The following is a 14,780-nucleotide window of genomic DNA, read 5'->3' as shown; positions in this document are numbered from 1 at the left end:
TGTCACCACTCACATTGGCACCACTCTCGCCAATGTCACCACTCACATTGGCACCACACTCGCCAATGTCACCATCACATTGACACCACACTGACCACTTGCGCCGTTCACTCCGATGCCATCCTCGCCAGTACTGCCACTCACACTAACACTGCACTCGCTAGTGTTGGCACTCGTACTGACCGGCATCATCTCCGCAAAACCACCGCTCACACTGGATATCGACTTTCCAGTGTCACAACTATCACCATTAACCAACTTGCCCGCGCCATGACTCACGCCGGACACACACGCTACTGTGCACAGACTCGCACAGGACTTCACCTTGCCCATACCACAACTCGCACGGACACTCTCAGTGCTAACACTTGCACTGAATTCACGCTCGCTCATGCCAACACTCGCACAAGCACTCGCAATGCTGTCACCTGCATTGCATGCTCCAACGTCACCACTCACACAATTTTAAAGGATATCGCACCTGCACCAGCACTCGCACAAGTCAAGTTTTATCAGCGCTCTTACTCGAACCAATTACGGCACTCAATATCCCGCGCTTGCTGTTACTTGCTCTGTCTCACGTCTCTTTAGTGCTGCAATTCGCATTAGACGTGGACACCGCAGCAGCACTACTTCCGCTGGCACCGCCTGTAGATACTCCTTCCGTCTGGTCTCGCTAGTTGGCTGTGCTCTGGTGCGACAAAACAGCTGTGCAGCTTCTTCCGGCTAGGGCGCTGCTGAATGAAACGTTTAAACCGCGGACTATGCAGAATCTTGTTAGCCGGCTTTCCCGTTGGCGAAGGCTGTTCCGCTGACAAGTTCTTCTACAAAGTACTTCACACCCAAGCATAACATTCACCTACTCACATAATGATTACGCCATTACTAGACCCATACACTGAGAACTAACATCTCCAAGACTTATTATTGGTACGAGTATCATTTGCACATTGCGCAATCTGTACGAGTATCATAAGCATAATGATTGTTAGTATAGAGACAAGCCTCGCGCTTTCACGCTCGGCACGTTTGTATTGGAAAGGTCAGGTTTGAATTTATAGACTGTTCCGGCAGTCGTCCGGCTGTTTAGAATTTGAACTACGTAAAAATCCACATTTCCCTAGCTGCTGTACTGACCAAAGTGTACTTACAGATCCATATCCATGGTTACAGTACCGTATGTACTTTATACATACTGTGCTTCACAATAGTAAAGTATTCTTGGTACTGCACTTGCGTTTCGCCATACTTAAAACGGACTTCTATAATTTTCTGACCAGAACGTTTTTTGAAAAAATCAAAATTCAGGATAAGTTGGTCAGGAAAATATTGATTTTTTTAAGACCAAGTTTGACTTAAAATGACCACACTTTGACGAATCCATAAAAAAACAAAATTGATTACGTTTTGGACGGTAGGATTGTATGAATATAAAGATACGAGTTTACGTAGTGAATATGGCACGTTGTACTCTACAAAATTTAGTAATAATACAGATCCCGATAATGCCCATTGCCAACAACTGTACAGCTGAGGTAGACAGTTATTCAAACACTGATTATATAAAAATATAATATATTTAATGCAGTGTAAAGCTTATGAAAGCATACAAAAGTATTACGGCGGAAAGTAAATTTTATTTTGAATTTTATTGCATCTTGACCAGCAAGTAACACGAAGAAAGTGAAAATGGAAAGTCAAGTGCTGACGATGTACTGAATATTGAGGCCAGTATTTTACGTTAATAAGCGCAGAGCAATATGATATGATTTAGAGCGTACTTAACAATGGGGTGTGGTTCGGGTGCGACAATAGAAATCAAGCATACATGAGGAATCATATGCAACTAGTGCATTGAGCTTTAATGGGTGATGGCAACAATGAAAGGTAGCTATTAATATCTTAAGCTTCTCTGTTTTAAACGTTTCGATGGTCAGAAAATTATGCAACAATATTTTACCTTAATAGCAAAAGCCTAAATAAATTAGCACAACGCAACCAACGTAAACGTACAAAGAAATGCCGCATTTTATCAGACAATTATCCGATTAGAAGAAAACAAATCGTGGTCCCGACTACGTGCAATTTAATGAACATGATTTTTTCAATTTCCAATTTCCGCTAATTACCCTGCGCTTTTTTGATTGCAGTGCACCAAATTTGCGAACTGGTGTTTTCATACAGAATTTAGAAATAACCCATACGCTGATTTTGAATCGCTTTTTTTTACTGCGTAATAAGACAGGATCTTTTAGCCGAATGAGCGACAATATTTTGGAATTTATATACTAATGTACTGTAATCTGAACCCTGAGCACCAAATTCTTCTCTTCTTTTTTTTTAAATTTTTCTACTGCCGCTATGAAACAATTTTCTTGAGTGGGCTGGCGGCAAGCTTGCACACAAGAATATTTGTTGTGGAAAATTGTCTGCCGATTTTTTCATGAATAACCCGAACATATGCAGAGGCGTCCCAGTGCATAAGTAATTGCCATTCATGTTATTAAAGCGTTCTAGTGTAAAACATAACGCATGGTGGATTTTTTACCTGAGCAGACAAAAGGTACCAAAACATGATGATATCTTAAAAGAAAACGATGTGAAGATGTTCTCGAATTTTCTGATATGTTGTTATTCAGGCGACAGTGCTTGCGCAAGCTGGAACAACAATAAAGGTGTGCTCAAAATATTGACCCATTTCATTTACTCATCTTTCTCTCACAACATCCTCATTTATTTCTCTTTTCAGCTTTGTTGCACAACTTTAAAACATTCACCTAAATTCCAAACAGAAATCAGCGATTCCAAAAACAAAATTGTAAAAAAAAATCATCACTAACGGCTTATACGCTGTCAAAGATTTTACCTACGGCGATTGTACGGTGCAAATCAATTATTAGACCCGAATTTCAAAATTTTTATTAAGAAAATTAGTTTTTTTAAATTTAATTTTGACAAACGCTGTTGATAAACCACAACTAAATATTTATGAAAATGCACCCTTAAACGTCTACGAAGAAAACACTTAGGCACAAATCAGCAAAATTGTTAGAATTAAGCAAAGCGACTGAATCACTCACAGCGCTAAAGTACATAACGGGTTTGCTCTCTTGCTTTATTGGTGTACCGATAATTGCGCCACCTCCAAAAGAACATTACTTGCATAATTACAATTTAATTGATTCATACTTAAACTAGTGTCTATGAATTATTAGCTAACTGAGCTAAGAATTATTGCTGTTTTTTTGATTTATTTTTTTAAGTGACCAACTAGCTGGAACTTCCAGTAGCACGTCAAAACATCTAAGAAAGCGGGAAAATTTTACAATCGTCGGGCACTTCCCCATCAGCTTTTAGATATTGACACTTCTTACGAATTTCCTGCAGCCTTTCAGTAAATAACTCGACTGTTTTGGGACGATTTTGTATCATATCTGCTTTGAACTGCATCGGCAAATGTTCGAAAAGAATTCTGACCTTTTCTTCTTCTCCAGCGATGACATGGGTTGCAGCAATGTAATCCAACACACCGTATACGTACGTCAAGGGTTCGTCAACAGCGAAATTTTTTGACATGAATTTACTGATATCTAAATCTAACAGATTTCTACCGAAGATTTTTAAAAATTCCTGCTCTGCGTCGCAAAATTTTTTCAGTTTGGATTCGTTGTTCTTGAACCATTTTAAGGCAGCATTTGTCAAGCACAAACCGAAATGCACCAAAGACTGTTCATCGCTCCACGACAAATAGTTCTTAATTCTGTTAAACCTGTCCATAAAATATTCTGCAGATTCAGTGGACTGTCCACCAAATACTGGTAAATCTCTAAGGCGAATTCCTGCCATCTTACGTACAAGCACTTTTTAAACTTAAATTTATGCAATCAGAGATTTTCTTATCATCGGCAACAAAAAATTCAAGAATCGCATTTTAAAGGGGCATGTTAAAACGATCGGTTACGACGATTTACAGATTCGCTCTTTCTGGTACGTCAGCAGGACTTTTGACTTGCGCAGATAAAAAACTTAATTATTCTACAAATCGAGATATTTAAGAGTTAATTCAATTTTTTTCGAAAATTAATGGCATGAAAAGACGGCATCGAAATATACCTAAATACGTACTTAAGTATTACTGTTTCTACTCTGCTGGTACTGCTTATAAATATTTCCTTCCAAGCGGGTCTCACCATATACGCCGTATTTTTTACATGCAAAAGAAATCGAAAGAATACAGGGAAAATCCGCGAACAATCTAGAGCACACACTGTTAAAATGATCGAAATCCCTCAAAGTAAGCTGATGATTTACGATTCTATTAATATTAGGACTATCTTCTAAGGTCAACTTAATCATAAGATCAATTTTCATGAATAACCAGTTAATAACAAACATTCGTCCGAAGTCAACCAAATGACTATTTTTGACACAAACTTTATTTTAAAAAAACAAACTGAAAGCAAATGCACATCGTTATTAACTTATCCTGTTTAAACTATCTCATGAACAAAAGGACCCACGAAGAGAAAGCAAAAATGATAACTTGCCATACGACTTACAGAGGAATGCCGTTATGCTGCTCCCGCTAGTTGTCGACCACCTGCACCCGCTTCCGCTCCAACACACCTATCGTTGTACGCTCCGAGAAAAGAACCGCAGAACGCCGGCACCAACTTATGCACTAACGAGCCTTGAAACATTCACCGACGTCGTTTGGAAGCAGTGCCAAGTATTCTTACTAGATACCGCTCCCACACTCGCTCATACAACGCGTGGTTTGCTGTAAGCGACACTTGTGACTTTTCACAATCCACACTCGTCGCTCGTCTCACAGGGTCCACAATGACACACTATCCATTAACAATTATAACAGCAAATCACTCGCACTGATGTCTCACGATTAACACGCGTAGTGGTAATGCACCCACCACTACTAATACATTGTCACTTGCAGCAGTACACTCACTGCTGCTAACAGCACATCAACTCACTCTGAAACACTTGCAGTGGTTATAACCTCACCACTACTGAAATAACTTGACCTTCCATCGCAGCTCCACACCTTCAGCTACCTTTACTTGCTACGCACACATGCCCTCCATGTCGCGTAACTAAAGGTTAGCTGTGACTCGGTGGTTATGACCTTTATCTATTGCTACTTGCTACAACGTGAAAGCGGCCACAACTGATCCGACCCAATGACCTTTAATGCCGATTAGCAGACAACACTCGAATGCTAACAAAAGGGCATGCAAAGATAAAGGCAAGAGAAGTTGCAAGATTCCAAGAGAAGTTGTTCCGAGGCTGGATGGAGATGTACTAAATCATTTGACAACTTCATCGCACACTACTTTTTTAGCCAGGCACTTAATACATGTTACGAGAGATAAAACATTGCAGACAACAAAGACACACTATTGGTTTACACAATGATTCATTCCTTTCTTCACGCTCAATCATTTGCTTGTTATCGTCAAACCACAACCTTTGACTTGCTCACAACAGCAACTATCCTGCACTCAACCACGACAACCAACCGCATTCAACCGCATCCGCAACTGTATCCATTTTAAGCACGCCCGTTATGATGATAAATATGTATGTAATTCATGATGCATGCAGCTCATGACCCACAGAACACGCTTGCGCTGTACACTTGCGCAACAACGCACTGCTACCAGAGACGGGGATCACCATCCGAAAAAACGAGATGGCGCTGAGAATCGCCCGAGCAATGAGGAAGTACCAGAGCGCACTTCCAAAAAGGACTCACAACAATCCTTTTTCGAACCACGCGCTGCTACCAATAATGAGAGCGACCTCATACAAAAGAGAAAGGAGGAAATAGAAGCGGTCAAATCGAAAGCTGAACAGCTGGGCCGCGAAATAGCGAAGGCAATCGATGAGAGAAAGATCAAACCGAAGAAAAAGAAACTTACCCCCACAGAGTTGTTAACCCAGAAAGGTGAAGTTGAAGATGCTGCCGACAAAGAACTCCTTGATCGGATAACTAGAGGACGCAAAGACAAATAAACCACATAAATATAAATAAGGGGTTGACTACACTAAAAATAGGAGTTGGGAAGGTGTAAAAGGTCATCACCGTTATAAAGCTAATCGATATTGTTTCGTTATTACAGAAGGTAAGCACAGTTAATGGATAGATTGGAACGACAAAACTCAGACAACTCTGATTCGGAAAGCATCGGAAATCCGTTAAAAGCATCGACTCCTAAAAGAATGGAAGGTGAATACGGTTACGACACCTCATACGGGGAAGGGTCGATGTCGTCAGCAGGAACGGCACAGAACGAGCCTGGAACAGTGTATTACGGATATCCAGGACAGCCGACAAGTTATCAGGATACGGTTAACTGGGTGCACCACGGCTCGACTGCCGGAACCCAGTACACAGAACAACCGACGTACAATGTCCCTTATCAGCCCTATCCAGGAGCGTACACCCCACCAATGGGACCATCGCAGGTGATGATGGGATCGGCAACAACGTTAATGCCGCCACCGCAACAGACCACACCGAGCAGATTCATGGGACATAGCGGATTTAGCGGAATGGTATCGACTCCAGTACAGTCTCAAAGGGGATCCCCGCTATTGCCACCTTTCCCATCAACAGGAGGTTTGTCACTGTCGGACATTGGAGCACCTCGTTTGAGATCACCGCAACAATTAGGTGCGCAACGACTTCACCGACACTCGCCACAAAAAGGAGGGAGGCGAGGAGGAAACCGATATGATTCGCCACGACCGCGAGGCATGTTACCATCGCTGGGCCCCAACTTAGACGAGATCGAACCAGATGGATTACGGGCAACGCCCCCAGGCGAACGCACGGGCAACGCCCCCAGTGCGGGCAACGCCCCCAGTGCATGAGTACGCACCAAAACTCCCATTGGATCTTAGAGAAGATGACGCGCGTTTAAACGTGATTGTGGACAAAGCGGAAAAATTGACAGAGACGGACAGAGAGGCAATCCAGGACTTTAATAGGATGTGCCGTGACCTTTACAGAATTCATATGAGAGTTGAAGATGAACATGGATGGTACGGGAAGTTGATAAGCCTGGAGGCAGTCATCAGACCATGCCATATTGCACTGAAGGATAAAACGAAGCTAATCGAAGCAATGCGCAAAGAATTAGCGATAAAGATCGCATCGATGTGGCAGTACCACCCGACAGTAAATGGCAGACAATGGCCTTGGATAATTGAGAAGGTCCTGAGATACCTTAAGGTGTTCCCAGAAGGGAAAATGATCCCAACAACCAGCAGTGCGGGACCATCCGGACCGTTAACCGAAAAAGCAGCATCAGTAGATCAGATGTCTGATAGTGACCTTTTGACAACGAAGAGAAAGATTGAGACCGAACTAAACAAACGAGCTGAAAGGTCACGAGCCAGTTCGACTGCAGGATCAGTACGCGGACGTACCAGTTCGGTTACAGAGCCGTCCAGCGGGACCACAAAAAGTGGAAAAAGAGCAAGGTCACCGACAAACAGCCCACCAGAAGCTGAGAAGAAAGGACAGCGGACCAAAAAGGTCACAGCGAGTAAAGAACCACCGGCCAAACCACAGACACCGATTCCAGTGGGTAGACAGAGTGTGCCGCCTACGTCGTCGAATACGAGACCGAAAGCGCTTCGATTTCCGAAACCGAGAACCTTTACGTGCAAATACACTGGGACAGACCACAATGAACGAAAGGTCACCGCGAGGATAGTGGATAAAGGAACGAATGATGAGATTGACTCGTACAATCCTCTAGCGGATAGATCAGTCAAAAACGAGATTGGGGAGAAATCAAAGAAAGAAGTCTACGAGGCGCTACAGTTCATTCCCCCAGAAGAGCGTCATAATCCAAGAGTTCTTGTTCAGATGATGAAACATGTTGTGTCGAAGGTGGCGACCGAAGAAAACGCATGGATCCGGATAAAAGTGGGCACCAATGACGACCACTTAGCGTACACATACACCGCGGAAGGCAGGCTTCTGACAGCCGAAAGAATTCGTCCAAAATCGACTGCAGATCCTGACCCAAAGAAACGAACAAAGGATGACTACGAGTCAATTTTGAAATATACCGATGCGACATGCAGGAAAATGACATTGAAATTGGAATACGAGGCTGATCCAACGGAGATCATAACGGCGGTGATCGTTGATCAGATAACGGGAGACCCGATTCCATTCGCACCATGGGACACATCAGATGAAAGCGCTCGTAACGCTGATCAAAAGGCTCGCGACGAATTGTGGAACCTAATTCCACCAAGCGATCGCCAGGACGCTAACGCTCATAAGAATACGATGACCAGCATGATGCGCCATCGAGCAGAAATGGACGGAGCCCACCTACGGATCACAAAGACAATGAACGATGGATCGTACAAAACGGTGTTCTATGATGAGAAACTCAATCCTTTGTGGGAAGTAATGACGCAAGCACCGAATGTAGCGACGGCTCATCTGGAAATAAACCCGGCACAAGAAGGTGGAGCCGGAGAGATGGCAGAGGCCTCCGTAGCCGAAGTAGCAGGAACGGAGAGTACCCAACGACCATCAAAAGGAGATGACTCAGAGGAAGAAAAAGATGAAGATGACTCGGCGGAAGAATCGACCGACGAAGAAGAAGACAACGAAGCAGTTGAAGAGGACGATGCCCCTCCAAAAGTTGTCGTTAAACCTTCCAAAGCTCGTCGTCCAAAAGTCGCACCAAAACTGGAACAAGCCATGAACCGCGAAAAGGTTAAGAAAGGTGACTTCCTAAAGAAACGAAGGGAAGAAGAGGAGAAGAAGAAAAAGAGCGGTGACGAAAGCGAAAGCAAAAGCACCGGGAAAAAGAGAGAAGAGAGAAAGAAAAAGGATAAACCGTCTTCCCCTGATGTCGAAATCCTGAACGAGTCTGTCACAGAAGTTGGTGAAAGGTCATCGACACCCACAACTTCAAAGAAACTCATTATCGAGTCGGCTACATCAAAGTCAAAGGTCACCGAGGACGAGCCGCCTAAACATAAGGGAAAGACCATAGCTATCAAACAAGTTGTCCCGGTTATCATCTCGGCATCTACGTTAAAAGAACGCAAAGAGAAAGGAAAGCGCGAGAAGCCTAAACGAGAGACGTCTCGCGAATCGGAAGCGTCGGAAGTGAGCCTACCAAGTACTTCGACGGTTAGTACTAGGTCACATACAGACTCGAAACCGACTCGATCAAGAACCACAGAACCAAGAAGCCTGGCAGAAGTTCTGGAAAAAGGGAAGAAAGCAAAGAGCGAACCCGTTAAAACTAAGAGAAAGGGCAAGGCACCTATGAAGATTGACGCATTGGCGATAGCAAATTACATTGAACCGGACGGAGAAAGTGAACTTGATTACTCCGGAGATGAAGCGGAATTCGAAGATCCAGACAGTGATAACATGACTACGATTGATGAAATTATTGATGCGTTTGATGGAGCCGAGAAGAATTTCACGCGGATAAGAACGACATCAGTAACATCGAAATTCAGAACGGGCCTGAAGAAATATTTGAGAAAAGAAAAGCATCGCAGTTTCACCAAACAAAAGTTCGATGTGGTTTTGGAATTCGCGCTGAACGCGGGAAAACTCATTCAGAAGCACCCTAACTTTGCGTATAACGCTAAGTTATTCAGACCGTCAAGTTCAGATAAGGCGCTGACGACTCCCAATGAAGATACCGCAATGCGAATCGAGAGGGCAATTGCAGGAATGACAAGCCCGCTGGGGTCAACGAGTCACCGGATCAGCCAATATATCAACGCTGTTTGGAATGACGGAAAAGGAATGATAAAGGAAATTGACACGGCCACTGAACGTGTATTGCCGAGGATGATAAAACAGAACGTTCTTGCCACAACGAATGCACATAGAGGATATCCGATCCGATACACGAGAGTAGGCCTGATACCGCCGGAAAAACAAACCCATTGTCACATGTCTGACAGCCAGGAGATGGAAAAAGCTCCATCGAGCGGCGACCCTTCCACTCCAATACTGAATTTGATTGCACAAAAGACCGCTGAAGAAGCAGCAGCAGGGGTCAAATCACAGACCTCGAGAAGGTCGAAAGCGAGAGGACCAATGGATGAGGAATCAGAAGAAAGTGACGACGACACTACGACACAGACGCCCCTTGAACCGGCAGAAAAGGATGACCAGCCTAAAGGTCAAGGAACATCCGGAACTGTGACGGAAGCTCAAACGAAAGGTCATGAGACTTCTCAAAAAGGAGCGAAAGAAAAGATCATGCTCCCAATGGAGAAAGCGGCGGCGGAAGCGGAAGCAGCAGCAGCTGCCGCGCGCCAGGTGTTTCAGAGGTCATTATTCGCCCCATTAAAGGACGTTTTTGAGAAAGAACGATCAAAGTCGGCGGGCGAACTGGGAGGTCATGAGACTCTACCGCAGGAAGAGAAAACGGCTGAACCGAAATCCGCCCAGTCATCATCCGGATCATTGGCAAAGTTGACAATCGATGACAAACGGAGCCAAGAAACGGACTCAACGGACTCGGCACAATCCCCCCAGAAAACGGAAATCAAAGAGGCGACAGATTACTCGCTCGGAGCACCGTTAGACGTGAATAATCGGACATGGAACGAAGTCCAAGCGGCGCTTCAGATTATTCGAGAAAAAGAAATGCTCGGCACCGATCTTAAAAGACAAGTCGCAGTAAACTCGAACGGAAGATCGTCACTCAACATGACCGAACGGGTTTTGAAACGAGCATATAAGGAAGGAAAGTTGGGATGCAAATACAACAAAGACAACAAAATTATCTACTACCTTCCGAAACAGGGTCAGGAACGAACGCCCAGACTAAAAATGGAACTGGAGGCCTGGAAGATTGCCATTACAGATGTTGCTTTAGACGCCATTGGAGGTACCAACGGAGCGTCATGGGGTGACCTTTCGAATTTCATGGCCGTCCATTACGAATTGGGAGAATTGAATATCGAAAACGATAAAGAATGGATCAAGAATGCCGTGGAGGCACTGATTTCAGATGAAGTGCTCCATATTAAACAGGACGGCCGAGTTGACTTTAAGCCATATCAACCGCCGGCGAAGGAGTCAGAATGAATAGGATGCGTGTAATATGCAGCGAGTAATGAACCCTGCATATTACAGAAAAAGCATAAACAGTTAAAAACGAATGAGAAAAGTTCCATCGACGAAATTGAACGCGAAAAACGTCATCTCGAGATGTAGCGGCGATAAGACTAATAGAAAAGGTCACAGTAGTCAGAAAGCGCGAATAACGTGAGAAAGGTCACCACGTTATAGCGATAGAGAGAGATACAGGAGCTAGGAAAGCCTCAGCTCCGTAACGGAATAGGCGTAAAAATGATAGAAAGCCTTGATAACGGATAGGAATGGAAAAGATTAACGTGGAAAGTTTACTATGATGGATTGTTTTCTGATTACAGATTTAAAACGGAGGAAATGGCACAAAAAGGTCAAGCCTCTTCTAAAAGCTCAGCGTCGGAGATAGACAGATCTACGGGCTATAACCCAAAGTGTCCGGACTGTCTACGGAATAACAAGAAGGTTGATAAGAAATTCCCGTGCTACACATGTATCCACAAGTTGGGAGATCCACATATCGTCTCACTTGTCGGGATTATGGAAGCTAAACGTGGTAACCTAGATGTCTTCCGAAATCTAATCAGCGCAAGGAACTACGGCAGCATCCCAGTAGAAGAACGAATGTTACTTGAGGACCGTTACCGGGAAGCGATCCAGAACAATGAGAGTGGCTGGGACGAGACTTTGGAATCATTGAAATGTCCGCAAACGGACGCTTACCGCAAGAAGTTCGAAGAGGATAGAGAGAAAATGCGAGTACAGAAAATGGAAGACGAACTTCGCGCGAAAATTAACGCGGAAAATAAGCGTTTAAGTGAACAAGCTGCACGGGAGACGTCGACCAGTTCGTCAAGTTCAGCTGTACCTACAGCCAGTCTCAACGACGATGAAGCACAGTTAATACGTCAGTCCCTCATCATTCAGATTGATACGTTGACGAAAGACCCCGCGGCTATGCCACAGGACTTATTTGACATGTTATTACGAGAAAAATTGAGACTACAGAAAGGTTTCGCTCCAGCGCCATACATCAAGAAGGCAGTCGAAGAGCGTATGGAAGAGCTGCGCAGATCCCGTCAAACTGAAAGTAACGTCCTGCAAGCGCTCAGAAGTTTCAAACGGGATGAAGGCTTTATACGACCTCGATCGCCTCCGCATAGAGAAAGGTCACGCGGACATTCACGCGAACACGAGCGGACCTCTGGAAGACGAAACGAAAGGTCACGCGAACACTCTCGCGAAAGGACACGCGATTACCGTAGCGAAAGGTCACGCGAGCGTTCTCGCGACCAGGATTACCGTGGCGGAAGAGGATGGGTACGCCATGGAAACGAGATCACCGAAACTAGTATTCAGCGAAAAATCGACACGGCAAAGATTTTGGCCGCGACAAGAGGACGCGAAGAACAACGGCGTGCGGAGACGTTCCGCACAGAGCCTGAAAAAGAAGGTCATCAGGTGCCGTTGGAAGTTCCATTCCGTAATCGCAATGTCCGAATGTCAACACCTGAAAGGTCATGGGACAAGCGACGCGAACGTACCCGAAATCGAACACCAGACCCACGGGATAAAAGATGGCAAGAGAGAGATAAGTACTATGCAGGCTTTGAATCTGGTGCGAGCAAAAGGTCATCGAGCGCGGAACGAGAAGATACACCACCAAAGCATCAGCGAATGGAGTCAACAGTCCATGTGGTGGATCCAATTATAAGCACCGTTCAAGAAGACGACTTGATGGAAGGGACTAGCTCGATTGCGGAAGCGTCTCAAGAAAACGTGACCCATCGACGAAATGTGATTCTGGATAGTGACCTGCAACCGGCTTTATCGGCGAGTAATGAACCGCCGCAGCGGGAACTCGATGAACGACGTGAGCAAGAAGCTCAGCGTGAAGCGGATGACCGGCGTGTAAATGAGCAACGCAAAACTTCCAGATTTAATAACCGACATCCTGAGTCTGTCGATATGGAATATAACATGAACGACACTGACGAACAAAAGGTGGAAATTTGCCGATACTTCGGGATCGAAGGCGACTCGGCAGAGGCGAATAAAATTCATACCGCACTGAATCAGTTGCGTCAGTTTTTATTTGACTCGGGATATGCGAAAGAAATTAAGGAGGGAGTGGAACAAGGAACCTTCCGTCGGTTATATATACCCCGTGACTCAATAAGAGATTGTTATCTCCCTATCCGAAGGAACGGATTACACAGCCTGGTGGATTTGAACCTATTGGATGTACCACTGGATACAACAGACCCAATCGGGATGACCCAATTTTACTATCGTGATTATCCGGAAAGACAAGAATATGTGGCCCAGTTCGTCTTACGATATGTGAATCCAGCTTTCAAGTTGTTAGCAGCACGAGCATCGATCGGATTACAGGTGGACCCGAAAGATTATGCCGCAAGGTAGGATGGGGCAAAAGGTCTTTGCAGCGAGACTGGCACATTATAAGACTCAGAATCAGTTGGTGTCCAATACCATGAAGGACGATATTCCACCGTTCTTCCGACCTTACGTGGCGAAATTGGGCGAACCCATGGAACATGTCGGAATAGCTCACACAGCTAGAAAGGCACTAAAAAAGTGCAAGATACGAATGGAAAAGGGCAATCTCACACAACGACATGCCTCCCAAGTTGAAGAGAGGATTAATAAGATCAAAGATACTATGCGAAGCGATTATGTCGAACCGGTAGACGGAGTAGACGTTTACATTAACGAATTCCTGGTGAATAAAGGCGACCGACGCCCAGACCGTGCTCCTAATCAGATAGGACGACGTGGCCTGCGAAACCAGCAGCTTCGCGACAATCTCGCTGATGTACAACGCCGATTGGCGGATGACCCTGATAACCGAAGACTGCGGTTGGAAGCGAATGATGCACGCCATAAAGTTGAGGCAATTAAGAGAAGCCGCCAAGGGAAAGGTCGCGGTCAGCGAGATGTTGATCCGGAGAAGGTCATGGCGGTTGATTCAACGGAACCAGTCGATCGAACATCTGACCGTAATCAACCGGAAAGCACTAAGAAACGTCCGCCAAGAGACGGCGAAGACGAATCAAATGAAATGGAATAGTGTTGGTCGTTAGGATCACACTATTAAATGGACGTCTACGGCATCATTGTCGGTACGTCACAAAAATGAAAAATGGTGTTGTATATGAGGGCGATATGACTTGTTCACATAAACTGTATTTGTGTATCTGTTGTTTTCAGCGTTTATAGCACAAAACCGCAAAGGATAAAGAAATCATGTGGAGCATCGATTGGGGTTGAAATTGATTCGGCCTATTAAGCCGGCCCCAAGGGAGCAGTTACGGCAGTCAGCCGGCTCTCCTCCTTAAGCGATTCAGTGTTATAAATTGGCAAGAGAAACTACGGTAATCAAGCCGGATCTCTTGAATACGAAAGTGGGCCACAAGCGGCGAAAAAGAGAAAGACAACAGGTGGAAATATTAATGGGGTTGAATTTGATTCGGTCTATTAGCCGGCCCCATCGGAGATGCCACGGTAAACTATGCCGGCCATCTCTCCATACGATTCAGTGTCAAAACTTAACGAGAGAAATAACGGTAATCAAGCCGGATCTCTCGTACGGAAGCGGGGCCACAAGCGGCGAACAAGAGTTAAAGATTTAATGTGG

At 44.8% G+C, this 14,780-nt stretch overlaps 1 protein-coding gene across 1 annotated transcript; it reads left to right on the top strand.

The window, feature by feature from the left end:
• The first annotated feature begins 8,122 nt into the window (after positions 1–8,122).
• Positions 8,123–13,546, top strand: LOC129584080 (uncharacterized). The gene is made up of 3 exons (XM_055476184.1): positions 8,123–10,682; positions 10,908–11,109; positions 11,467–13,546. Exons 1-3 carry the CDS (start codon positions 8,123–8,125, stop codon positions 13,544–13,546), a joined length of 4,842 nt encoding a protein of 1,613 aa, XP_055332159.1.
• The last annotated feature ends 1,234 nt before the right edge of the window (positions 13,547–14,780 follow it).

The sequence above is a fragment of the Paramacrobiotus metropolitanus genome, unplaced genomic scaffold (assembly GCF_019649055.1).
Source record: "Paramacrobiotus metropolitanus isolate TYO unplaced genomic scaffold, Prichtersi_v1.0 Parri_scaffold0000012, whole genome shotgun sequence".
NCBI classification, from domain to species: domain Eukaryota; kingdom Metazoa; phylum Tardigrada; class Eutardigrada; order Parachela; family Macrobiotidae; genus Paramacrobiotus; species Paramacrobiotus metropolitanus.
The sequence above is the reverse complement of the archived record's forward strand: the minus strand, read 5'-3'. Positions and strand labels throughout refer to the sequence as shown.

What these genes read in the sequence shown, in the direction of transcription:
- LOC129584080 (XM_055476184.1), top strand. Translation starts at nt 8,123, where the DNA reads ATGACATTGAAATTGGAATACGAGGCTGATCCAACGGAGATCATAACG. An exon ending in TCGAGAAAAAGAAATGCTCG is followed by an intron (nt 10,683 to 10,907) that starts GCACCGATCTTA and finishes ATGTTGCTTTAG; the next exon opens with ACGCCATTGGAGGTACCAAC. An exon ending in TATCAACCGCCGGCGAAGGA is followed by an intron (nt 11,110 to 11,466) that starts GTCAGAATGAAT and finishes TTCTGATTACAG; the next exon opens with ATTTAAAACGGAGGAAATGG.